Source organism: Ipomoea nil, unplaced genomic scaffold, assembly GCF_001879475.1.
Source record: "Ipomoea nil cultivar Tokyo-kokei standard unplaced genomic scaffold, Asagao_1.1 scaffold0268, whole genome shotgun sequence".
Lineage (NCBI taxonomy): Eukaryota > Viridiplantae > Streptophyta > Magnoliopsida > Solanales > Convolvulaceae > Ipomoea > Ipomoea nil.
In genome coordinates, this window is record NW_017616696.1 from 542,399 (window position 1) to 569,299 (window position 26,901).

At 31.5% G+C, this 26,901-nt stretch overlaps 2 protein-coding genes across 2 annotated transcripts; both read left to right on the top strand.

Moving 5' to 3' along the window:
- The first annotated feature begins 19,829 nt into the window (after positions 1 to 19,829).
- LOC109152059 (germacrene C synthase-like) lies at positions 19,830 to 24,618 on the top strand. The gene is made up of 4 exons (XM_019299639.1): positions 19,830 to 20,017; positions 23,485 to 23,857; positions 24,481 to 24,535; positions 24,595 to 24,618. The coding sequence occupies exons 2-4, from the start codon at positions 23,502 to 23,504 to the stop codon at positions 24,616 to 24,618; spliced, it is 435 nt and encodes a 144-aa protein (XP_019155184.1). The 5' UTR covers positions 19,830 to 20,017; positions 23,485 to 23,501.
- On the top strand, positions 24,567 to 26,125 carry LOC109153667 ((-)-germacrene D synthase-like). Its single transcript, XM_019301541.1, has 4 exons — positions 24,567 to 24,699; positions 24,875 to 25,013; positions 25,150 to 25,401; positions 25,639 to 26,125. Exons 1-4 carry the CDS (start codon positions 24,620 to 24,622, stop codon positions 25,927 to 25,929), a joined length of 762 nt encoding a protein of 253 aa, XP_019157086.1. The 5' UTR covers positions 24,567 to 24,619; the 3' UTR covers positions 25,930 to 26,125.
- The last annotated feature ends 776 nt before the right edge of the window (positions 26,126 to 26,901 follow it).

A 26,901-nucleotide genomic window follows, 5' to 3' on the forward strand; every position in this document is an offset into this window, starting at 1 on the left:
AAACATGCATTTTGTTAATTTCTGCGAAAATCTACTGGTTCTACAGTTTTGATGGCCTTGCGGGGGTATTCAGCGGGCATGGCACACTTGCTGAACCCATCTACAAGAAGACCATATGGGTGTTCAGCGGGGGTGGAGGTCCCGCCAACCCCACCGCCTTGTTCCCACGGGGGTGTTTGGCGGGCCTTATGGTCCCACTGAACCCACCTACTGGTTCTGCTATCTTTTGCTTCCTGAGTTGTTTTATTGCCTCCCATGCACTTTTGACTATTTGTTGATGTTATTCGGGTTAGAGCTATGTGTTGTGAGTTTATTGAGTAGGATTTGAGCCTTGATTCTTTGTAAAGATTCAATCTTTATATTCCTTTGAATTATTGTTGAATTCTATGTTGTGAATCCTTCGTAATAATTCTTGAGAGTATTCTATTGTCTTGTATGCTAGTAATGTTGATTCTTTGATGCTAGTATGATCTTCTTGGTATCCTTTACCTTGACTCTTGATGATTTGTTGACTTGAGCTTAATCTATTCGTTGTAATCTTGCTTTGAAATCCATTGGTATTGATCTATCGTTTTGAGATTATATCCTTGTTGTATCATTTCCTTGGAATCCGTTGATATTGAACTATTTCCTTGAGATTATTCATTGTTGAATACCTTCTTTTGGAATCTATTTCATTGTCTTTGCTTCTTGAGATTCCTTTGTTGAATTGAATCCTTGTTGAGATTGTTATGCTAGGAGAGTGGACAGTGTGGGGAATTTATTTGATTGATTTGAGATGATATTTTAATTACAGGCAACATGGTCAAAAAGTATCTTAGGTTGTCAGATCTAGTTTTACTTATTGGGACTTGGAGATCCCAATAAGGCTGTATAAACTTAAGGAATTATAAATATCTCCATTTGATTTGATTTGATTTGATTGAGATATTGAGATGTTGATTGGTCATATGGTGACATTGATTGTCGTATAGGAGCCCTATACACTGATCCACTAGTACTCGAGTCATTGAGATTGACTCCGCGATATTTGTGCTATTGGTGTCCTTGTGAGGACTTGTGAATTGATATTGATTATGCGATTATGATGAGAATTGAGCTATATTGGAATTATGTGAATGATCTATCCTTCTTGTTATCCCTATCTTGATTTTGTTATCTTATCAAGTAAGATCCGTTTTGACATTCTTGTCTTGTGATTATTGCATACTGTCATACCTTTGAGTTTAAGTTTGATTGATGAACCGAGTTATATTGTTGTTATCTCTTGAGTTGATTCTGAATTGTTCTTGTCTTCATTGTTTTACTAAGTAGAGTTGACTAGAGATATACATATGTATTCCTAAGTTGCAAAACCTATTTTTAGTATGAAAAGTATACTTATATAGCTTTACATATTGGAGTGAGGTTACTTAGCATTTCTCGCTAATTCTTTTAAAAATGATTTCAGGTATGGAGTAAAGACCCTTCCCGAGCGCGTGTAGCAAGATGTTTAGCTTTACCCCTGCCTTAGTAGTTAGCTTTGTTGTTTGCTTTCTAGACTATGAATTAGACTATAAGTTTCATGTTTTGGGATATAATTAGACCCTTGTTTCTAGAGTTATGTTGTGGATGTAGACTTGGCCTTAGCACTTAGGTTTGGTTTTGTTTGACTAAGTGTGGCATAACACCTTGGTTAGATTTATTTAGCTTATGTTGTTTGCTTATTAAGCTTTGAACTTTATTTAGCCATCTTTGCATGTTTTAGTGCTTTGTTTAAGCCCGAGAATCAGGGGTGTTACAGTTGGTATCAGAGCCTAGGTTGAAGCCTAGGATAGTGCCTTAAGAATGAGGCTTTAAGATATTAAGTGAAGCCTTTAAGTGTTTAAGCATTTAAGATGTAGAAATCTTAGGATCTGCGTTGTGATTTTCCGCCCTTTATTTTCTACTACGCTTTCAATATCTTGTTATATTATTTGTATTGGCATATGTGGCTATTGCACCAAGATAGTGTGCATCCCTTGGTAAGTTAACTGATATCTTCATCAAAGCTCTGCCTGGACCTAGATTTTCTTCCCTAAGAGATAAGCTACAGGTTACTAGTATACACTGTGCTTGAGGGGGAGTATTAGGACTCTATGTATCTGAGTCTGTTTAGAACTTCTTATCCTTGTCACACTGTGACTCTCTACTTCTTATACTTGTCACACTGTGACTCTCTATTGTATATATTTACATCATCTGATCTCATTGTAATTAAGTTCAGAAAATACAATACAATCAGTTCTCATCAATAAAATCCTATCAATTTAAAATAATATCTTAAACTTTATAATACCAATAAATATTATTTAAATTTATGCTAAAAATATCTAAAACTCAAGAACACCGTTTCTATATACATCTTTAACAAAATTTCTATTAATGTTCATTTTTTATACCAGATAATTATCACGTCAAATGCATGCGATCAATATAAAGCTTAATCATACATATTCATTAATTACATGTAAATTAACCAATGAAAGTGAACAAGCATAAGCGCCCCTTCATAGTAATCTTAATCACGTAGTTATTAAATTACCTTTTTAATTAAAGTATAAAACTAATTAAAAATCCACTTCTTTTTTTAAACCCAAACTTAAAATCATATCATTCACTGTCTAACAAAAGATTAGTACAAATGAAAAGATGCAGGGAAGACACCCACTCCATACAACTAGGCAAAGAACAAAAAAGATTCCCTAGGTAGCGAGCGTATGGACAACCTGATTCGTTGATCGCTTGACAAAAGATATATAAACTCTGATTCGTTGATCGCTTGACAAAAGAGATATAAACGTTAAATTCGCTAATCGCTAGACAAAAGAGATATGGACATTATAAAATTGAGTTACATATCTTTAATATCCAAAAGCACTAAATCAAAAGAAAAAACACCTGATGCTGAATTAAAAATACACTTATCGACTTTCTAATTTGACAACATTTTATTTTTTGAAATGTTCATGATTCTTTACAAGGTAATATTTGTTTTATACTTTCTCAAACATTTTCAGCTCAAAGAATCTAAGCCCTCCCTACCAGAGTTTGAACCTATGATCACCCATTTGGAAAGATAACCAAGATGTCATCACACTACATAATAATTTACAACATTTAATTTGAAACACAACCTTATTTTCCAAAAAAAAAAAAAAAAAAAAAAAAAAAAAAGAAGACAGTTATCTTTTCCCAAATTTCAAAGACATGCAACCTTATTTTCCAAAAAAATAAATGGATAGTTATCTTGCATTACTATTTACTACTTTACAAACGAAAGATTTGTCCAGCCAAATAAATAAAACACATAAAAATGGAATGAACGATGTGATTCATTTTAAGTATCACAGAGTATTTGATAAATAATTGTTAGCTGATTGAGTTAATAGGTTTGACTAGTTGATAACATTAGTTGATTGTAAAAAAGTGTTTGGTAAATTAGCTGATAGTTGATTACATGCAAAATCAAACATATATTGATTGTTTAACCAAGTTAAAGAGCTAATAGTGATCAAATAAGTCAAAATTAATTGATTGCTAAGCTAACTATGTTACCAAACAGGGCCCACATCTCTTTGTATGCATTAGATAACCACATAACTGATCGATCTGTGTATTTATAACCTTTCATATTGATCTTACAACAAGATTAAGCAAAATCATGTCATACACCATAAGTTTTGATTTATAATAACATTATCTATCTAATAAATTTTTAAAAATGGAAATTTTGATGTGAATTGATATAAAATTTGGTAAATAATTTGGCAGGATTATTAGTGTATTTGGGTTCCAATTGTGTTTTCTACTAACTTTTTGCGGGTGACGAGAAAAATCCGCAACAACTATTCAAAAGTGTGCATCGAATAAAAACATGTTTTGTGATCTTAACTGGCAAATGATCACAAGGGGATAATTAGTTTAGATTGCCTATAACGGACTAGTTCAAACAAAAAAAATTGAGATTTGAACATGTGATCTCATAATTATAAATCCGTATTCTTAGTTATCTTGACTTGGGTTGGCATGAGTTATCCCGTGTTTTCTACTAACTTGTGTCGTGCACTGGGATTGGGGGGAGAGTGAAGGAGAGAATTGTCATGTGCTGGAATTTTTAATTCAATTTCTTGCTTGCCGGAGCTAACAAGCTAAATGTTTTTTTTTCCACGATATAATTTGCTGGATATCAATATTGGGCAAAATATTGTGTGGAACATGGTCCATATAGTGCTATGTTAACTATATAAAAATGTACATATATTTTTAATATACTAAAAATATATTATTTATGTACTAATTGTACATGATACAAAATAATGTATTTTCAGTACTCAAATAATATACTTTTCTTGAATACAATGTACAATTTTAATATATTAAAAGTGTTGTAACCCATTAGCTCAAACATAATCAAAGGAATTGCAAGGCAAGAGAGAAATTAAGAGACAAGGCAAGAAGATCATCTTATTATTCACCTGTGTCCTTCATATTACATACAAGCACAACATATATAATATACAAATATAACGGAAGACATAATGTAGTCATTAATCTCCTAACCGTTACATAATCAATAATCAATACTAATAATGGCCACACTAAATATATTATTTATAACACTCCCCCTTGGACATTATTTGGTCACGATCTTGCCTTATTAAAAACTTGCTTAGGAAAACCCTGTGGAAAAAACCTAGGCAAGAAGAGAGTACTATAGATAGTACATTTAAATATATCCATGTCTCGTTAAAAACTTCACTAGGAAAACCACATGGGAAAAAACCTAGTTGAAGAAAAGAGTACATGATATATGTAGAAATCATATATTGTATTGGTTGCCTCATTAAAAACCTTAACTTAAGAAACCCCGTGGGAAAAACTTAGTTAAGGGGAAAAAGAGTACAACTATAAACCTTTAAGGCATAATCTTCAGGATTTTGGGTTTGTCTATTTAAGTATTTAATTTACTTGCAACTTTCCCTATTGGCATTGCTATATAATACTCATGCCTCGTTAAAAACCACACTAGAAAACCCAATAGGAAAAACCTAGTGAGGAAAAGAGTACATGGTATGTATATGTTGTAAAAGTACACCTGTTAGTCTTTTAAGACCCAATCTCCATGATTGATTCAAGTGAATGTACTTCCCGTCTCCCCCTGAAGATAACAATCTTCAAGTTCTACATGGTTTAAAGTAAAGTCATTATTTCAAAAGGTGTAGAGAGGGAATATAGTACAATCTTCAGGATTGTTGTTAGAAATTATCATTTTATACTATTATCTCGTGACTCTTCTAGAACATACGTGAGTCGAATGTTTATATAACTTGTCTACTATCCTTCAAATATATCCACTTAGCGATGAAGTAATGGACTTCTGGTCCCCAAAAATATCCTCATTATCTAGATAGTCTTTTATCTATTTCGAGATATTTGGACGTCAATTAACGTACTGAAAGATATATTTAGGACATTTTCAACTAGAAACGAGATTGAAGAGGCTTGATTCAAGCCCGAGCTCGTGTGTGCCAGCACCTGCGGGCACGAATGTCGTCCGAAAATTGGTTGGCCTTGCGGGCTAAGTTATGCCAACTTGCGGTATCAATTTTCCAACATGAGTAGTCACTTGGGTTCAGCCAAGACCGAGATGAGCTCGGTCCAAGCCGAACTGAACTACAGTTTCGGCCATTCTATCAATTTTCCAACATGAATAGTCACTTGGGTTCAGCCAAGACCGAGATGAGCTCGGTCCAGGCCGAACTGAACTACAGTTTCGGCCATTGGGAGGCCGAAACTTGGCCAGTAGTTTCGGCCAGGCCGAAACTGGAGCAGTATGGTTTCGGCCTGGGGCCAAAACCTAGCCAGTCTGAGGTGGCTGAATGCCAACAGACAAATGTGGGATTAAATTCTTCTGTTACGGATTTAATTTGTAATTAACTCCAATTTTAATTTTGAGTTTAAATCCCATGAAATGGCTTGCTGTTTCAGATGTTACAAAGCCAAGTTTTAATGACTTGCTTAATGCTATTTAGTACACCACTCCCTATATAAGAAGGGGTAGAGGGATCAGATTTTCAAGAGCACATAGTGACAAGAACACACAACACAGAAAGTGTTTTCTCGCCTCAAAACTCTGCCTCTACTCCTTTCTTTGCCTAAACTGTGTTCATAGCTTTGCTCTAGTTCACCGGGTTCGCTCGTTTGGGTGCTCAAACGTCGAACCGTAGCGCGTTTTATCCTGAGAAACCTAGGCCACGACGCTCCTAGCACTTGTGGGAGGTGGCAAATAAGGTTTTAAGGAAACAGTGGTCTCTTGACTCACGCTAAAAACCCTATACCCATACACGAGCCATCCTTTCCTTCTTTCGGTTTTGGATTATGCTTCTAAGCAAAATCCGTTCTCCATATTTGTTTTGTCGTTGGATTGGACTCATAATCTGAGGATTATTTGTTCCAATTTTTGGTTGATATATATTGGTATATCTTTTTCGTGTGTGTGTATATATATATATATATATATATATATATATATATATAACCGTTGGATCCGTTTTATATATATTTGTGTGTATATATATATTTCGAATAAATATCAAATAATATTTTATATACTTGTGTGTGTATATATAAATATTATTTTATGATATTATATCGATTTTGGTTCATTATCACCAACATTAATTGCTCTTTTCTATCAAAATAATTAGCACGCTTCGGGCGTTATACTACTGTTTTAATTTCTGGATCCAGATTTTAAGTATTTATGAGCAATAGAGGCAAAATATGTTGTCGACAACTGTAACTGCTTTGTAAATATCTTTTATACACATGGCAATTTTGTACCAACCAAATATATGATATTTCCCAAGAGTATTTGAAATTTGGTTGTTCCGCCTCCCTAGTATTTTAGTTATTTGGTGCACCTACAATTTTACTGGGGTTTTCGCCTTCTAGACGAATATCTTCAGGATAAAATTTTTATATTTATGGAGTGACGAAATTTCTATACTAGATCTAGTTTTTCAAATTCTTAAACTAATAAATTTCATATGCTTCCGGCATAAAGAAAAAAGGGTAGAGATATTAGTCATAGTTGGGATTTTAACTTGTAATATTTATGAAATGGACTTTTAGTCACTCCTTGATGTTTGTAGCAGCTTGTTATTTTTGAACTTCTGGTTCAGTATAAACTAGTACATGGGTTTGAAGATTTTTATCTCATGAAATTTTCTCGGCATTTAATTAATTAGAAACTTTAAATCTCCCCCTAATGCCGAGAAAAGATCGTATAATGCAACCAACATCACTGTTGATTATGCATACTAAAGGTTGAACGCAGATAGAGAAATGCATTATGGTGTTGAACCATGTACTAAGCGTTTGTGATATGTAGTGGATAAGTATGGTGGTTTCTCAATTCTGGAGGTCCCCAAAATAAATATATTTCCTCCATACATAGAAACAATTTAGAGTACTCAACATACAATGTCGTATGGAGTATACTTTAAAAAAATTATAATTTCATCTAGCAATCATGAAAATATACATTGGATGTATGACAAATTGCCAAAAAGACCACATAGTGATGTATACACGTGCATGATGGCAAATATAAGAATAAAACATTATTTAAAGGAATAAGGGTCAAATAGGCCACTGAACTGCACACCAAAGTGCAATTAGGTCATCGAACTCAAAAATAATGCAATTGGGTCCCTAAACTACACAAAATCATGCAATTAGGTCTAAAATGACCTGTTGACCTGAAATTGTGTTGACGTGGCGGTTACGAATTTTAAAAATAAATTTTAAATATAATTTTAAATAAAAAATTAATTAAATTAAAAAAAAAAAAACAAACTAGAACTGCCGGACACGAATCGTCTCCGGCACGGAGACGAAGCTCTTTGTCTCCATGGCCGGAGACGAAGCTCTTCGTCTCCAGCTATGGATAATTATATAATTTTAATTAATTATTTTATTTTAAAATATATTTATAAATTATTTTTAAAATTGGTAACCTGCATTTCAGGTAAACAAGTCATTTTGGACCTAATTGCATGATTTTGTGTAGTTCAGGGATCCAATTGCATTGTTTTTAAGTTTGATGGCCTAATTGCACTTTAGTGTGCAGTTCAGTGGCCTATTTGACCCTTATTCCTAAAAAAAAAATGCCATAAATAATATGAGTAATAATTGGTGTATGCGTAGTCTTATAAACTCAATGCCTAAAATGCTGGCAATTCAAAATCAATGGGTACACCAATGCTATCCTCAATGATTTTAACGGCAATTTATATATGGATAATCAAACATAATTTTTTCGGTGAGTTTTACCAATTTCCTTGAATGCACAGTCAATCAACCAATAATAAAAAATTTATGGTAAAGAGATGAGTATAAATTGGCACATAATGTAGAAGGTGCACCATGAGAATGGAATCAATGCATGCTTCTCGGGCTCCCTCAGCGTTGGAAAGATGATAACTTGACAAAGAGGATTCAACTGCATGCATCAACTAGACCGGGGATGAGAGTTAGGCAATTACCAGACCTAGAATGGCCCGGTGGACCTATTATCCTGGCTATTAGCAAGACAACACTAGCAAAATGGTTAGTAGGTAAGAAATGTTGTAGAGCCAGCTCAGAAGAGACCGTATCATCTCCTTTCAACCAAGGCAGTGGCCATATACTAGTTTTTAGCGATGATTCGCGTGGCCAGGCTATATACTAGTTTTTAGGGATGATTCGCGATTGTCCGATTGTGGTGATGAGGCCGTGGATTATCGCGACCATCCAGGGGCATGCTTATGGGATAACATATGCCTATTCGGCCCAATATGCGTATTGCATAATAAACATAATAAAAACAAAGGCAAATACTATGGCAACAATTTGTGCACATTGCTGAAAAATGCTTTGTTTCTTACAAAAATCCGATATCCAGAAGTCAACCCAAATAGCTTAAACCATTCAGAGCATAATTAACTCTAGAATTTTGCAAAGAGGACAACTTAACCCTTAGTCTTGCAGAATTATTATAATTACGCACCTGGGGACCATCCTGACGAAAAAACGAAAGAAGATGGTCAAGAATTGGTCTGAGGCATCGGAGGTCCAGACACGTTACTCCATCGCTTTTTGCGGAGATGCCGTCGATCCATCGCCGTAGTCGATCAGACGCTTTAGAGTTCAGTCGCCGATCGGTCAAAGGGGTCGGGAAAGAGGCCCATCGGTGATTGGCGATCAACATAAACCATCAGCGTTCCAGAGCAGATTCCAGACTCGCCGCTGTCAAATCCGATCGCATGGGGCCGCCATCACCAATTGCCAAGCAGCGCCGCCACCGATCGTGGTCTCCAAGCTCAGATCCGCCGTCGAGTAGTGTTGCCGTTGCCTACTTGCCTTCGCGTTCACCGTGGTTGAGCTGCTGATAACGTGTTGTAACCCATTAGCTCAAGCATAATTAAAGGAATTGCAAGGCCCGCAAGAGAGAAATTAAGAGACAAGGCAAGAAGATTATCTTATTATTCATCTGTGTCCTTCATATTACATACAATCACAACATATATAATATACAAATATAACGGAAGGCATAATATAGTCATTAATCTCCTAACCGTTACATAATCAATACTAATAATGGTCACTCCAAATATATTATTTATAACAAAAGTACATTATTTGTGTACTGAATATACATTTTTTTAATAATATTGACTCTATTACAAGGTAGTATATGTTCTATACTTTCTCTAAATATTACAGCACAAAGAGTCAACACCCCACCATCGGGGTTCAATCCTGTGACCTTCCATCAAGGGAAGCCACGGAGGTGCCATATAAATGTACATCATTTGATAGTATGTAAAATAATATACTTTCAGTACTCAAATACTGTATTTTCAAATAATAATGTACTTTACGTACACAAATAATGTACATTTTATTTATGGTCCACAGAGCTACATGGACCATGGTTCATGTAATAATGATTGGTGTGGATCATGGTCAACACAGTTGTATAAAACTATAAATTAAAATTACATATTTGTGTACATAAAATACATTATTTGAAAGTACATTATTTTTGGCTGAGCACCTTGTGCTTAGATGACATCTGTGTGGCTCCCCTTGATGGGAGACCACAGGATCTAACCCTGGTGGTGGGTGCTCATTGTGATGCAGTAGTCAAATAATGTACTTTTAATATATTAAAATTGTACACTGTATTCAGGAAAAGTACATTATTTTGTATCATGTACATTTAGTACACAAATAAAGTACTTTTAGTATATTAAAAATGCACATTTTTATATGGTTAACATAGCACTATGTGGACCATGGTCCACACAATAATTTACCTATTCACAATTACATAACTCTATGTTCATAATTACTGAACTATATGTTCATAATTATAAAACTCTATCTTCATAATTTTTGAACTTCATATTCACAATTATTGAACTCTATATTCACAATTACAGAATTCTATTTTCATAAATATAGACCTCTATGTCTATAACTCTATGTTTATAATTATAGAACTCTATGTTCATAATTTTTGAACTCTATATTCACAATTATGACAGTTTTGGAACTGTGTCCACCTTGCAATATGGATATGGTTCCTCAACATAATTTGCCCTGCCCCATGTTGGCCCCCTTTGAGGACGGCAAATTATACCGTGGACCATGGTCCAAAACGGTGCCGTTTCTTTTAATGAAAAGAAACAGCACCGGTTCTATGTCGTTCTGCATAAAGTAGCTCTGTTTCTATAACCTATTCAGTATCATTTTATATACACTGCAATTTCATTTCAATACAACTACAGTTTCATTTCGATATAACTGTAGTTTCATTCAACATCATACACTCAAATATGTGAAACTGTTATTCAATTTCATTTTATATACACTATAGTTTGATTACAACAAACTACAGTATCATTTCGATATAACTACAGTTTCATTGGACAATATACACTCAAATATGTGAAACTGTTATTTAGTTTCATTTTATATACACTGCAGTTTCATTTCAACACAATTACTATTTCTTTTCGATATAACTACACTTTCATTCGACATTATACACTCAAATATGTGAAATTGTTATTCAGTTTCATTTTAACACAATTACAGTTTTATTTCAATTCAATTACAGTTTCATTTGGTAATATAAAAAAAAAATATTTGAGACAATTTTATTTTATATACACTATAGTTTCATTTTGTAATTAACACATAAAAAATACGGACTCTGTTAAAATATAACAACAATCATTTCTTTACTTAAAGAAACGATGCCCTTTTTGAACCATAATTCACGATATAACAAAAGTTATGGTATTTGATAAGATAAAAATATTAAGTCTCTTGAAAAACAAATAAAAAAATCATAGCAAATGATTATTATAACCTATAAATTAACTTTCTCTGAAAATAACTAGAGATCAAAATGTATGATCAATAAATTAATAAAATCCTATCAATTTAAAATAATATCTTAAACTTTATAACACAAAATGTTGTTTAAATTTATGCTAAAAATATCAAAAACTCAAGAACACCGTTTCTATATATATATATATATATATATATATATATATATATATATACACATCTTTAACAAAATGTCTATTAATGTTCATTTTTATACCAGACAATTATCACGTCAAATTCATGCGATCTATATAAAGCTTAATTATATATATTCGAAATAAGGTTCAAATTGGTCACTGAATGTAACCTGAAAATGCAATTAGGCCACTGAACGAAAAAAGATGCAATTAGATCACTAAACACCCAAAAACGTGCAATTAGGCCACTGAACACTCCAAATGTATGCAATTTCACCGGATAGCAAGTTACCATCAATTTTAGCAGGTTACCTGCTTACGTGGCGGTTGAGTTGACATTTTTAATAATTTTTAAGTAATTTTTAATAACTTTTAATAATAAATTTTAAAAAAAAAAAATTGAAAAAAATAATTAAATAAATTTACAAAAAATTAAATTTGTTTTAAATAATTTTTTTAAAAAAAAAAACTTTATTATTAAACTTTATTAAAAATTATTTAAAAATGATTAAAAATGTCAACTCAGCTGCCACGTAAGCAGGTAACCTGCTAAAATTGATGGTAACCTGCTATCAGGTGAAATTGCATACATTTGGAATGTTCAGTGGCCTAATTGCATTTTTTTTTTCGTTCAATGACCTAATTGCATTTTCAGGTTACGTTCAGTGGCCAATTCGAACCTTATTCCTATATATTCATTAATTACATGTGAATTACCAATGAAAGTGAAGCGCCCCTTCATAGTAATCTTAACCACGTAATTATTACCTTTTTAATTACAGCACGTTTGGTTCACGGAATGAATTTTGAGGTAATAGGAATGTTATTCCAAAAGGAATAGAATAGGCAAGGAATAGAATAAGATTTGTATTCTATTGTTTGGTTCGCGGAAGGAATAGACTTTAGGAATTATATTACAGTGTTTGGTTGATTTAAGGAATAGAAATCAAATATGTTTTAAAAGACATAAATACCCTTATAAAAATATGTGATGGTGGCGATGGTGACGGTGGTGGTGGCGGTGGTGGTGCTGGGGTGGTAGTGGTGGTGGTGGCGGTGGTAGTGGTGGTGGCGGTGGGGGCAGCGAGGGTTGTGGCGGCGGTGGTGGTGGCGATGGTGACGATGTGTGGTGGTTCTGGTGGCGGTGGTGGCGATGGTGACGATGGTGGTGGCGGCGGTTGCGGTGGTGGTAGTGGTGGTGGCGGCGATGGCAGTGGTGGGGGCGGCGACGGTGGTGGGGACGGTGATTGTTGTGGCGATGGTGGTGGTGACGATGTGTGGTGGTTCTGGTGGCGGCGATGGTGGTGGTGGTGGTGGTGGTGGCGGCGGCGGTGATGGTGGTGGTGGCGGCGGCGGCGATGGTGGTGGCGGCGACGGTGATGGTGGTGGTGGTGGCGGCGACGACGGTGGTGAAATAGGATAAATTTATATAAATGATAAAAAAAAAATTAGGTTAAAGAAAGGGATAAAAAAGAAAATAAATTCTAAAATCTATTCCTGAGCGCTCAGTAATAGACTAATACCAGGGGGGCCTAGTAATAGCTATTACCTTATTTGAGGTAATAGGCTATTACCAGGAATATTATTCCTGGTAATAGAAATGGTTACCAAACAACGGAATAGGCCTATTACTGGGAATGCTATGCCATTCCCGGCCTATTCCGTGAACCAAACGGGCCATTAAAGTATAAAACTAATTAAAATGTATTTTTTTTTTTGTTTTTTTTTTTTAATTTTAAAGCCAAAGGCGAAATTATGTGAGATCATTCCTTATCTAACAAAAGATCAATACAAATGAAAGGAGGTGGGGAAGACACCCACTCTATACAACTAGGTAAAGAAGTAAAAGATTCCTTAACTAGCCTAGCTATGGTCAACCCGATTCGCTAATCGTTTGACAAAAGAGATATAAACGTTAGATTATTTGCTAATCACTTGACAAAAGAGATATATATTAATGTTAGAATATTGAGTTAACATATCTTTAATATCCAAAAGCACTAAATCCAAGGAAGAAACACCCTACGCTGAATTAAAAATGCACTTATTGACTTTCTAATTTGTCAACATTTTATTTTTTTGAAATACTCATGATTGCTTATAAGGTAAGATCCGTTTTATACTTTCTCAAATATTTTCAGCCCAAAGAATCTAAGCCCTCACCACCGGAGTTTGAACTTATGACCACCCATTTAGAAAGATAACCAAGATGCCATTACTTTATATTGTAGTTGGCAACATGTATCTTCTCCCAAATTTCAACAACCTTATTTTTTCAAAAAAAAAAGGACAGTTAGCTTCTCCCAAATTTCAAACACAACCTACCTTATTTTTTCAAAAAAAAAAAAAAAAAAAAAAAAAAGGACAGTTAGCTTCTCCCAAATTTCAAACACAAGCTTATTTTTTCAAAAAAAAAAAAAAAAGGACAGTTAGCTTCTCCCAAATTTCAAACACAACCTTATTTTTTTTTAAAAAAAAAGGACATTTTTCTTCCCCCAAATTTAATTTCAAACACATGCTACCTTATTTTCCAAATTTCAAAGACATGCTACTATACAAACTAAGGATTTTTCCAGTACTATAAATGTAGAGCAATTAACCTCCCAAATCATATCACACTTAGCTTGTTCGTCTCTCCTATACTTCTTAGCAGTAATGGCTTGCAATAATCAACTCTTATCAGCTCTTCCATCAAATCCTCCTCAGCTGGATGGAGTTACTCGTCGTTCTGCCAATTTTCATCCAACCATTTGGGGAGATTACTTCCTTACTTATTCTTCTCAACCCAAGGTAACATATATATAAATACTTGAGGTTTTTAAAATGCTGTTACGCCCTTAAAAGGTATACATATATTTGACTATATTGCATAACTAGTAGATAATTAATTGTACTGATAAATTAATCGGTAAATTGGAAAACGTCGTTACATTTGTTAGCTTTTATAATTTTATTATTAATTGTTCTGATAAATTAGTAGGAAAATTGTGTTTTGATGGATAACAGAATAAAGGGTGCACGTATTTGGATATGTTATAACTATAAAATGTATCCAACACTCATCATACACTACATGCAGAGCGGATCAATAGCGAGGGCAATGGGAGCAGTTGTTTCCTTACCCCTTCCCAACCCCATATATATATACTAACTTTTTACGCGCATTGCGCGATTGGGATAATGCCCAATGTTTTTTTTAAATAAGTATTTTAAAGTATATATCAAGACAAGATTATATTGGAATTGTTCATGCATAGATAATTTTATGTTGAATTTACGTATTTAAATATGTAATTCTAAGTTTACAAATGCAAGATAATATAGTCAAGATTGATTATAATTGTCAATAAAATAATTGTATAGGTATGGTTGAAACCAAATACGGGACATAAGGGAGAACAAATAAAAATTAGGGCATAAAATATTAAATATATAATAATATTGAAGAGCTAAATGCTGATTGCCAAACAAGGACATTGCGAGGTAGTTTCCTATCTCAATTTGTTGTGTGATTTGAATATCTTTTTATCAATAAATCTCTCAAGTAGTTAATATGATTGGCTTAATTATATATTTTTTTTATTTTTTAAAAACAATTATTATTATTATTATTATTATTATTATTATTATTATAATAATAATAATAATAATAATAATAATAATAATAATTATTATTATTATTATTATTATTATTATTATTGTTGTTGTTGTTGTTGTTGTTGTTGTTGTTGTTGTTGTTATTATTATTATTATTATTATTATTATTATTATTATTATTACTATTATTATTATCCGTATACCTTTAGGTCATTTTACATGTTAATCTAAACAGCTAATTTTTTCAAATATCTTTTTATCAACCGTTGATATAATTCGCTGGTCAAATCCGTTAACGTTAACCGCTAACTGCTGATTGTCAAACAAGGACATTGCGATATAGTTCTCACTTCAATTCGTTGTGTGATTTGAATACTCTCTTTGTCAACAAAACCCCTCAAGTAGTTAATATGATTGGATTTATTAATTATATTTTTTAAAATTTTTTCATGGTATTAATAAAATACTTGGTAAATAAATATATAACATTATTTTGTATTATAACTTTGATATTTAATTAAAAAATAGTGCACAAAAAATATAATAGTCAATATAGTGAATATAATCAATTGATGAATTTGAATGTAAAGAATTTTTATATTGGAGAAAAATAAAGACAATATAACTAATGAAATTATTTCTCTTATTTAATTTATTGATAATGAATAATTTTTTTTGAATAAAGAAATTGTAGACACATAATTCTAAATTAAAGAAATACATATTTTTTATTTTTTTGTTGTAGCTACTAAATTATTATTTAATTTAATAAGAGTAAAATAGAGTACTAAATATGCCAACTTTGATTGGGATGTGGTTCGAACTTAAGACCTTTTTATTGAAATCAATAAGTTAACGGTGAACTAACAGAAATTAACGAAAAAGATAATATTTAATGGAAAAGTTAACGGATAATCATATTCATTAAGGATAAATTAGTAAATCTTAAGGAAAAATTAAAATCTGATCAATCTGAGCCATTCATTTGATTAAAAAACTTGACCGCAATTTTTTTACCCATTATAGGCCTAACTCTCTTGGGCTCTTATTAGTATAGTAGGCTCAAAATTTGTAATCAAATGAATGGCTCAGATTGATCAGATTTTAATTTTTTCTTAAGATTTCCTAATTTATCCTTAATGAATATGATTATCCGTTAACTTTTCCGTTAAATATTATCTTTTCCGTTAATTTCGGTTAGTTCACCGTTAACTTACTCATTGATTTCAATAAGAAAGGTCTTAGGTTCGAACCCCATCCCAATCAAAATTGGCATAATTAATACTCTATTTTACTCTTATTAAATTAAATTAAATAATAATTTAGTAGCTACAACAAAAAATAATACATATGCATTTCTTTAATTTAGAATTATGTGTCTACAATGTCTGTTTTCAAAAAAAAATATTCATTATCAATAAATTAAATAAGAAAAATAATTTCATTAGTTATATTGTATTTATTTATTTTTCTCCAATATAAAAATTCTTTACATTCAAATCCATCAATTGATTATATTCGCTACATTGTCTCTACAATGTCTTTGTTTAAAAAAAAAATATTCATTATCAATAAATTAATTAAGAGAAATAATTTTATTAGTTATATTGTTTTTATATTTCTCCAATATAAAAATTCTTTATATTCAAATTCATCAATTGATTATATTCACTACATTGTCTAATATCTTTTTTTGTGCACTATTTTTTAATTAAATATCAAAGTTATAATACAAAATAATGCTATATATTTATTTACCAAGTATTTTATTAATACCATGAAAAAATTTAAAAAAAATATAATTAATAAAGCCAATCATATTAACTACTTGAGGGATTTGTTGACAAAGAGAGTATTCAAATCACACAACAAATTGACGTGAGAACTACCTCACAATGTCCTTGTTTGACAATCAGCAGTTAGCGGTTAGCATTAGCGGATTATATTAGTGAATTTGACCAGCGAATTATATCAACAGTTGGCAAAAAGATATTTGAAAAAAGCGAATTTGACCAGCGAATTATATCAACGGTTGGTAAAAAGATATTTGAAAAAATTAGCTGTTTAGATTAACATGTAAAATGACCTAAGGGTATAATAATAATAATAATAATAATAATAATAATAATAATAATAATAATAATAATAATAATAATAATAATAATAATAATAATTATTATTATTATTATTATTATTATTATTATTATTATTATTATTATTATTATTATTATTATTATTATTATTATTATTATTATTAAAATATATATATAATTAAGCCAATCATATTAACTACTTCGTGATTTATTGACGAAAAGAGTAATCAAATCACACAACAAATTGAAGTGGAAACTAACTCGCAATGTCCTTGTTTGACAATCAGCAGTTAGCTCTTCAATATTAGTATATATTTAATATTTTATGGGCCAATTTTTATTTGCTCTCCCTTATGTCCCGTATTTGGTTTCAACAATACCTATACAATTATTTTATTGACAATTATAATCAATCTTGACTATATTATCTTACATTTGTAAACTTAGAATTGCCTATTTAAATATGCAAATTTAACATTTAATTATCTATGTATGAATAATTCCAATAAAATCTTGTCTTGATATATTTTAAAGTACTTATTTAAAAAAAAACATTGGGCATTATCTATATATATATATATATATATATATATATATATATATATATATATATATATATATATATATATATATATATATATATATATATATATATATATATATAAAAGATCATATGAGAACACTTGCTTAGGTGAGAATGTGAGAACAAATCGTGTGCATCCATCTAATATTTTTTAATGGTCTAGATTAGATTAAGTGTGTGCGAACGCGCATTAATGTGTGCAAACGCGATTAAGTGTGTTTGCACACATTTAATGCGCGTTCGCACACACTTAATCTAATCTATACCATTAAAAAAATATTAGATGGATGCACATGATGTGTTCTCATGTTCTCACTTAAGCACATGTTCTCATTGGAACCCTACCGTGTATATATATATATATATATATATATATATATATATATATATATATATATATATATATATATATATATATATATATATATATATATATATATATTTATTTATTTATTTATTTATTTATCCTATCCTATATCCTATCCTATATATATAATAAAGTTAATATATATATATTTATTTATTTATTTATCCTATCCTATATCCTATCCTATATATATAATAAAGTTATATGGTCTTGTGAAAATTAAATGGGCTTTAAGATGTGAAAATTACTTTAAGATGTGAAAATTAAATGCAACATTTAATTTTCACATCTTAAAGCCATATGGCTTTAAGAAGCATGCATGCAACCCCAAAGTCCATAAGTTTGAAATTAATATATAGCATAGCTATGTGGCTTAATATTTAAGATTGTTGATATGCATATTGAGGACTACGGAGACAAAGATGCGTTATTCGTGAATTTATCGGATACTATCCAACAACACTCTCCAACTTAATTGACGTGAAGTAGGCTTAGTAACATTAAGATTATATTCTCGAATTAGTAGTTCTCATCTTTTATTGATTACACACTTAATTCGATAGTATTTGGAAGAAAAGAATCAATGTTCTAACTAAGATTGTGATTTTGGTCTTTAAAGGTCAATTGTATGTTGCTACATCTAGAGTTAGAAATCTCAAAGGTCTAAAAATTTTGATCCGTGGTGACTCTAAAATTGTAATTCAATTACTATTGTAGTTTACTAAGTTCTTAAAAATTTATAATATTAAATACTATGTACTAAATTTTTAATATAGTTTAAGATTTGTAGTAATCACCCACCTTAAATATTATTTTAATTGTAAATATATTTATGTTCATAATTTTATCATAGGAATTCACACATAATAATTATTAAATAACAAAAATTTTATATATGAATAAACCTCATATAGTGTATATTTTTATAATATATTTTCTGTGCATCGCACGGGACAAATACTAGTATATAATATAAAGCAGTAACTTATATATAAAAACGAAACGTATATGTAAATAACTGCATGTTTAGATAGTTTTATTGGTTGTTCTTTAAAATTTAATATTATATATCATGGGCTTTGGATCCGCCCCTGACTACATGTTAGATAGATCAAATATTTATGTCATACAAGAACTAAAGGGGACAATGTCAATTTTATAAATATTTGAAATTTGTAATATTTATGAAAGTGGCTCTATTTTATTTTTTTTTCAATTTTCAATCGTTAGATTTACTAGATTGACAACTAAAACTATTTCATAATTCTCATAAAACCACGGACATATATGTGTATGTGAAAGAGAAAGAGAATGCATATATGCATGCGTTTAAGTGTGTGTGTTGATTGATCTTAAAGTTGATTGATCTAACATATATTTTTTTAGATCTAACATATATTAAAGAGCACCCGTAGCGTTGATTGATCTAACATATTTTTTTGCAATAATACTTTGTAAAGAACAGAAATTCTTGATTTGTTGTAAATCCAGGAAGTGAATACACAAGAATGGCTAGAGCACCAACAATTGAAAGAAGAGCTGAAAAACATACTTGTGGAAGTCCCAGACACCTCTTCCAAAAAATTAGACTTGATTAACAAAATTCAACGTTTAGGAGTCCATTATCAATTTGAAAAGGAGATTGAAGCTTCACTGGAACACATATTCGAGGCATACGATGAATTCAATGCGGAGGACGATGAGAGGGACATTTATATTGTCTCTTTGTGCTTTCGACTATTTAGACAAGAAGGGTATCACGTATCTGCTAGTAAGTGTACATTAAAATATTACTCCATTTAGTCCAGGGTTGTACAGACCAAAACTGAAAAAGAAAAAAAATAGGGAAAAAGGGTCAAATAAGCCACTAAACATTATACAAGGAGGCAATTAGGCCCCTGAACTTTTAAAAGTGGCAATTAAACACATCAACTTTTGATTTTGGTACAATTAGACCCAAAAATTGAATATTTACCTGTAATTGCAAGTAACCTCTTATGTGGCATCATTTAAGTTTGCCACGTATGCAAATTTTAAAAAATAAAATAAAAAAGCATTTATTAAAATTAAATATCAAAATCAAAATAAATAATAATAATAATAATAATAATAATAATAATAATAATAATAATAATAATAATAATTAAATAAATAAATATTTCCTGTAACGACTTGCCCGTGCCGTTCGTCGCCGCCGTCCGACCGTCCGGCAGCCAGAGAAGAAGATGGCGCCATGGCCATGGCTGCCTTCAACCTCTTCACTCTCTCCTTTTTTTTTTTTTTTTAACCCATCTTCGTCTCCAAATTTGGAGACGAAGAAGGAGAGAAGAACAAGGCAGCCATGGCCACCATGGCTGCTTTCAACTGTTTTTTTTTTTTTTTTTTTTTTTTTTTGAATCTTTCCCTTCATCTGGAGACGAAGAAAGGGAAAGAGGACCCTTCTTCATCTCCAGATTTGGAGACGAAGAAAGAACATAGAATAAGGCCATCGGCCATGGCTGCCTTCAAGCTTCAACCTCTCTCACTTTTTTTTTTTTTTTTTTTTTTTTTTTTTAATAACAATCGTTTCCTTCTTCATCTCCAGGTCTGAAGGCGAAGAAAGGAAAGATGACCCTTCTTCGTCTCCAGATTTGGAGACGAAGGAGGAGGAAGGCAGCCATGGCAGCGGGCCATGACTGCCTTTTACGGGTAAGTGTTTTTTTTTTAAAATTTTATTAATAAAAATGACACCTATGATGCCACATAAGAGGTTACCTGCAATTACAGGTAAATATCCAGTTTTTGGGTCTAATTGCACAAAAATCAAAAGTTGATGTGTTTAATTGCTACTTTTAAAAGTTCAAGGGTCTAATTGCCTCCTTGTATAATGTTCAGGGACTTATTTGACCCTTTTCCCAAAAAAAATATTATTTTTGGTTAAATTTTATTTAAAAAAAAAACACACATTAGCAAAGTAAATGGCAATCTCTCTCTCTCTCTCTCTCTCTCTCTATATATATATATATATATATATATATATATATATATATATATATATATATATAGAGAGAGAGAGAGAGAGAGAGAGAGAAAGAGAGAGAGAGTCGAGTTTAGGTGCGGCGACCCTTTCCCGTGCGGTCGTGCGGCAGTTTTCAGAATACACCAATAGTTAAGCAAGATATACACCATCAACGTCAGGAAATGCACCATAAAAAATACACACAAATTAGGTATGCATCACCAACAACACACCATTAGGTATAACTAAAGGCATCGCACAGTATTCGGAAATACACCATTAGTGGAAGGGAGGAATATGGTGTTTTTTTTTGGGTGTGTTGTATACTTTTTGGTGTATTTTTGCATTTCATTGTTGTGTGTTTCTCTTACACTATTGGTGCATATATATTGTTAACACTATTGGTGTATTCTGAAAAGCGTCGCACGACCTCACGGGAGGACCTCGCCGCATTTGAACTCTTTCCAATATATATATATATATATATATATATATATATATATATATATATATATATATATATATATATATATATATATATATATATATATATATATATATATATATATATATATAGAAGGGATCAGGTACGGGTGGTGCTTCCTGTGCGGTTGGACTCGCATTAAGCATTACACTGGCGCACTTTAAGTACACAACAGACGCACATTAAACACACAAACAAAATACATTCAGAACACAAACTCACGCACCTTAAGCACAAAACTCACGCATCTTAAGCACAACCCTCACACTCACGCACATTAAGTACGAAACTTACGCACCTTAAGTACACGACTTACGCACCTTGAGCACAAAACTCACGCACATTAATCACAAAACTCATGCACTTTAAAGTTTCAACAACAACTCACATTAAGCACACAACTCACGCACCTTAGGCATAACTCAAAGTACAAAATTCACGCACATTAAGCACTACACACTCACGCACATTAAGCACAAACCTCACACACCTTAAGCACAAAACTGACGCACATTAAGTACAAAACTCACGCACATTAATCACTCGCACAACCGCACAGGAACTTAAACATATATATATATATATATATATATATATATATATATATATATATATATATATATATATATATATATATATATGGTTGAGTTCAAATGAGGACAACAATATATAGAGGACTGTTAGGACAAATAATGGGCACACAACAAATTAATACCAGGCACTCAACTTAATACATAATGACACACAAGAATAAACGTAAACATCAAGTTTCGAACCCAGGCTCTAAAAATTAACAAATCTAGCACGCGACATACAAACTGTGGCACACGACTACATTCGGCCATGCACACGACGTACTGACTAATGGCACACACTACATCTATCCTCACAGTCCTCTATAATATACTTGTCCTAATTTGAATACACACACACACACACACACACACACACACACACACACACACACACACACACACACACACACACACACATATATATATATATATATATATATATATATATATATATATATATATATATATATATATATATATTACTTCTATTTCTAGTAAAAAAAGGTTCTTATCACACCATTTTATTGAGTTCATGGCAATGTTGAAAAAGACTCTAGGCGTCCCCTAGGCACCTGATTTTTTTTTTTAATTTTTTAATTTTTTTTAAAAAAAATTTAGGAGGTTATTCGCAAAAAAAAAAAAAAAAAAAAAAAGGAAAAAAAAAGGGTGGGGAGTGGGGGGGGGGGGGGGGGATTCGACCGCCTAGGCGGCCCTGCCACGGAAGAGGTCGATTTCGACGTTTTTCGACACAACCGAGCGCTGCCTAGGCACGATTTTTGTAACACTGGTCCATGGTATATTTAAAGGTTTTCTAAAGCTCAAAGATGCAACCGAACTTTTCTAAGTAATTTGAGGTTTATTTGATCATTTTCTCATATTATCAGTTAAACCAATTACTCTCATTTTATTCACTTATTTTCTTTTAATGGTTTTCTTTTTTTTGGTGTACTCAATAAATTTTTTGATGTAGATTCTAAAGATGCAAATTTTATACGCTAAAGATAACTAAGTATTAAAAAAATAAATTATAAATAAATAGAGTTAAACCAAGTTAACTAAACTATATACATAAAATGAAAAGGAAAAAGTACTAAGGAATTAATTATGTGAACTGATTAAATAAACAAGAGAGATTTTAAGTTTTAATTAAATTTTTTGACTCATTATCAAAATTTCAACAGATGTGTTTGAAAAATTTATGGATTGTAATGGAAAGTTCAAGGAATCATTGATCAACAATGTTCCAGCACTGTTGAGCTTGTACGAAGCATCACATCTTAGGGTGCATGGGGAGCAAGTTTTAGAAGAAGCATTGACATTTACCACTTCTCACCTAGAATCCATACTTCCAAACTTGAACAATACTCTTAGATCACAAGTTAGTGAAGCACTAAAGCAGCCGATTCGAAAGAGATTAATAAGGCTTGACGCACAAAAAATCATATCAACTTTTGAGCCAAATGGAACAACAGATGCTTTATTGCTGAAATTTGCAAAATTGGACTTCAACTTGTTACAAAAAGAACATCAAAGGGAGCTTGGTTGTCTTACCAGGTAAAGCTTTAATTTTGAGCTATATGAATGTGCTACTTTTTGCTAAAATATGTACTCCCTTAATCTTTCCCATTTAATTTGCTATATTCTTTTCCTAATAATTAACTTAATTATGAATTTTTTTTAACGATATTAAAAAAACAAAATCAAGGGTATACATTATCTCATATGATCTTTGTCACAAATATTATGGTAAATAGTTGTTAGCTGTTAGCTTATTGGGTTAGTGAATTTGAGTAGTTGATAGCATTAGCTGATTGTAGAAAGATGTTTGGTAAATTAGTTGTTAGCTGATAGTTAATTACATTAAAATGACTTTCTCAAAAAGTTGATCGAAAAAATTGCTTTGAACAGCTTTTTAAAATTTTAGCATTTTGAAACAATAAGTTATTACAAAAAACTTATTAATCAAATACTTATATTAATGTTTAACCAAGTCAAACTACTAATAGTGGTAAAATAAGTCAAAATTGACTGATAAGTTCACTATGTTAGCAAATAGCGCCATAATTTTGTGATGTTTAATTAATATGTATGTAATTTCAAATGTGTCAATGACATATGAAATGGGGGAAGATAATTCTTTTCACCAACTAACAATTTCTATATTCATTGTAATCTAGGTGGTGGAAAGGATTAGATGTCCCAAATAAATTGTCTTTTGCACGAGATAGATTTGTGGAAGGCTATTTTTGGATATTGGGAGTATATTTTGAACCAAAATATTCTCTTGCAAGGAAGTTTCTTCTAAAAGTTCTTAGTATGACTTCAATTATTGATGATATTTACGATGTTTATGGAACTTTTGATGAGCTCAAGCTTTTCAATGATGCAGTCCAAAGGTCCAAATTAATTTATATTATCATTCCTGATTAATTGAAGTTTTGGTTTCCCATATATATATATATATATATATATATATATATATATATATATATATATATAAATTAATAATAGCTGAAAGACTACTGTTCAATTCATTTAAAAATAAATAAATAAATAACTTTTGCAATGCAGATGGGATGCTAGTGCTTTAATTGAATTACCAGAATATATGAGGCATCCCTATATCTACCTTCTTGATGTTTATGCTGAAATGGAGAAAGAATTATCTGATAATGGACAATCATACCGTGTCAATTATGCCAAAGCGGAGGTACTAATAAATGTTTATCCAATATAGGTGCACTTTGCATACCTTTTTTTTTCTTTTCTTTTTTAACCAAAACAACTATTATGAAAAAAAAAAAAAACAAAAAACAAAAAACAAAATTATTTCCATACGATTTTAGATGAAAAAATTAGTGGGAGCATTTCTTGAAGAAGCCAAGTGGTACCTTGATGGTTGCAATCCAACATTTGAGGAATACATGAAACTTGCAACCGAAACGTGTGGTTATCAAATGTTGGCGACAGCATCTTTAGTAGGCATGCAAGAAGATTTTGTAACTAAAGATGTGTTCGATTGGGTGGATAATGAAGCTTCAATTGTTCGATCGGCTTCGATTATATGCAGATTGATGGATGATATTGCTGGACATGAGGTAATAATAGCATGACCCATATCCAGTACTCCTATTGTTATAATTTGACTTATTATATGATGAATTTTTTATTTCCTTCCATTGAAAATAGTTACAACTTCATACTAATTTAAAGATGCTCGATTGGTTTTAATTTTAATCTTTAACGACAATATATTCTTTATCAATATATTTTATTTATTATGCCTTATCAAAAATTTACTAATATAATACTGGTTTTTTGTACTATTTGTATAGTTTGAACACCAAAGAGGACACTTAGATTCGTCTGTGGAAATCTATATGAAAGAATATGGAAAATCAAAAGAAGAGACCACTCTCGAGCTCTTAGAACGAGTCACCAATGCATGGAAAGACATTAATCAACAATGTCTTAAACCGACCATTTTTCCTATGCCTATACTTATCCGAATTCTCAATTTCTCAAGAGTTATAGATTTGCTATACAATGATGGAGATTCATATACACATTCCAAAACCAAGTTGAAGGACTTTATTACCTCCACATTGATTAATCCGATCCTGTGAATTTGAAAACGGATATGAATAAGTTTATATTATGATCTTCATCAGTTGTGTGACGGTGTTGCTTAAAATGTTTTATGTTTTATGTTCTAATTTGAATAAAGAGTGATGTCTAGTATTTGTTTAATTTTCATGTTTTTGTTGTATGTTGCGATTCAAAATAAAGAGTTACTCTTAGCTTGTAATCTTTCTTATTTGCTTTGTTTTCTGTTTTACGCTTTAATTAATTTTTTTGAATGTACGCTTTAATTAATTTGGTTTGGAATAAACTAGAATGGAATAGATAAGGTCTTCGTAGTTGCTTTCTTTTCGTAATAACAATCCATGTATCAATCCATATGCCAATAATATATTTGATACACTAACATAAAGTTTCATCCCGCACCATAACAATAGTGTCAACTCACGGCAAGTGGACGTTCTCGGATCGATGACATGAAGACCTTCAAAGCTTAAAGAATTAAAAGTGAACCTTAGACATTTTAGAGCAAGAAGAGTTGGAGCGTACGTAAGGTCGAGGTGTTTAGCATGGTGGTAGTTCTACCTACCTTCGAAGAGACAAAAATGTGGCAAGTTAGAAGTGGTGAATGTTGAAGTAATGAAGACTAAGATGAATAGAAAGGAAAAACCTAGACCAATTGAGATGCATGAAGATGAAAAGAAACGTCATAAGTAAGTCGTCTGATCCTATGAAGTGTGAGGAGATTAAGAAAGAACAAGCATTCAATATAAACTCTTAACTACTATCATCTCCCGATGTGCAATAACTAAGAATTAATTCCCTAACATATATGCCATCTCCCAAGGTGCAACAGTTAAGTGCAATTGTATGTGGGTGTTCTCAATTATACCCTAACACCCATTAAGACATAAAGATAGCTATGAAACGAGTAACTATGACCATTAATTACAAGTTATAAAACTCAAATATCAATATATTAAAGAAGATGAGAATTAGGCACAAAGGTTCATAAA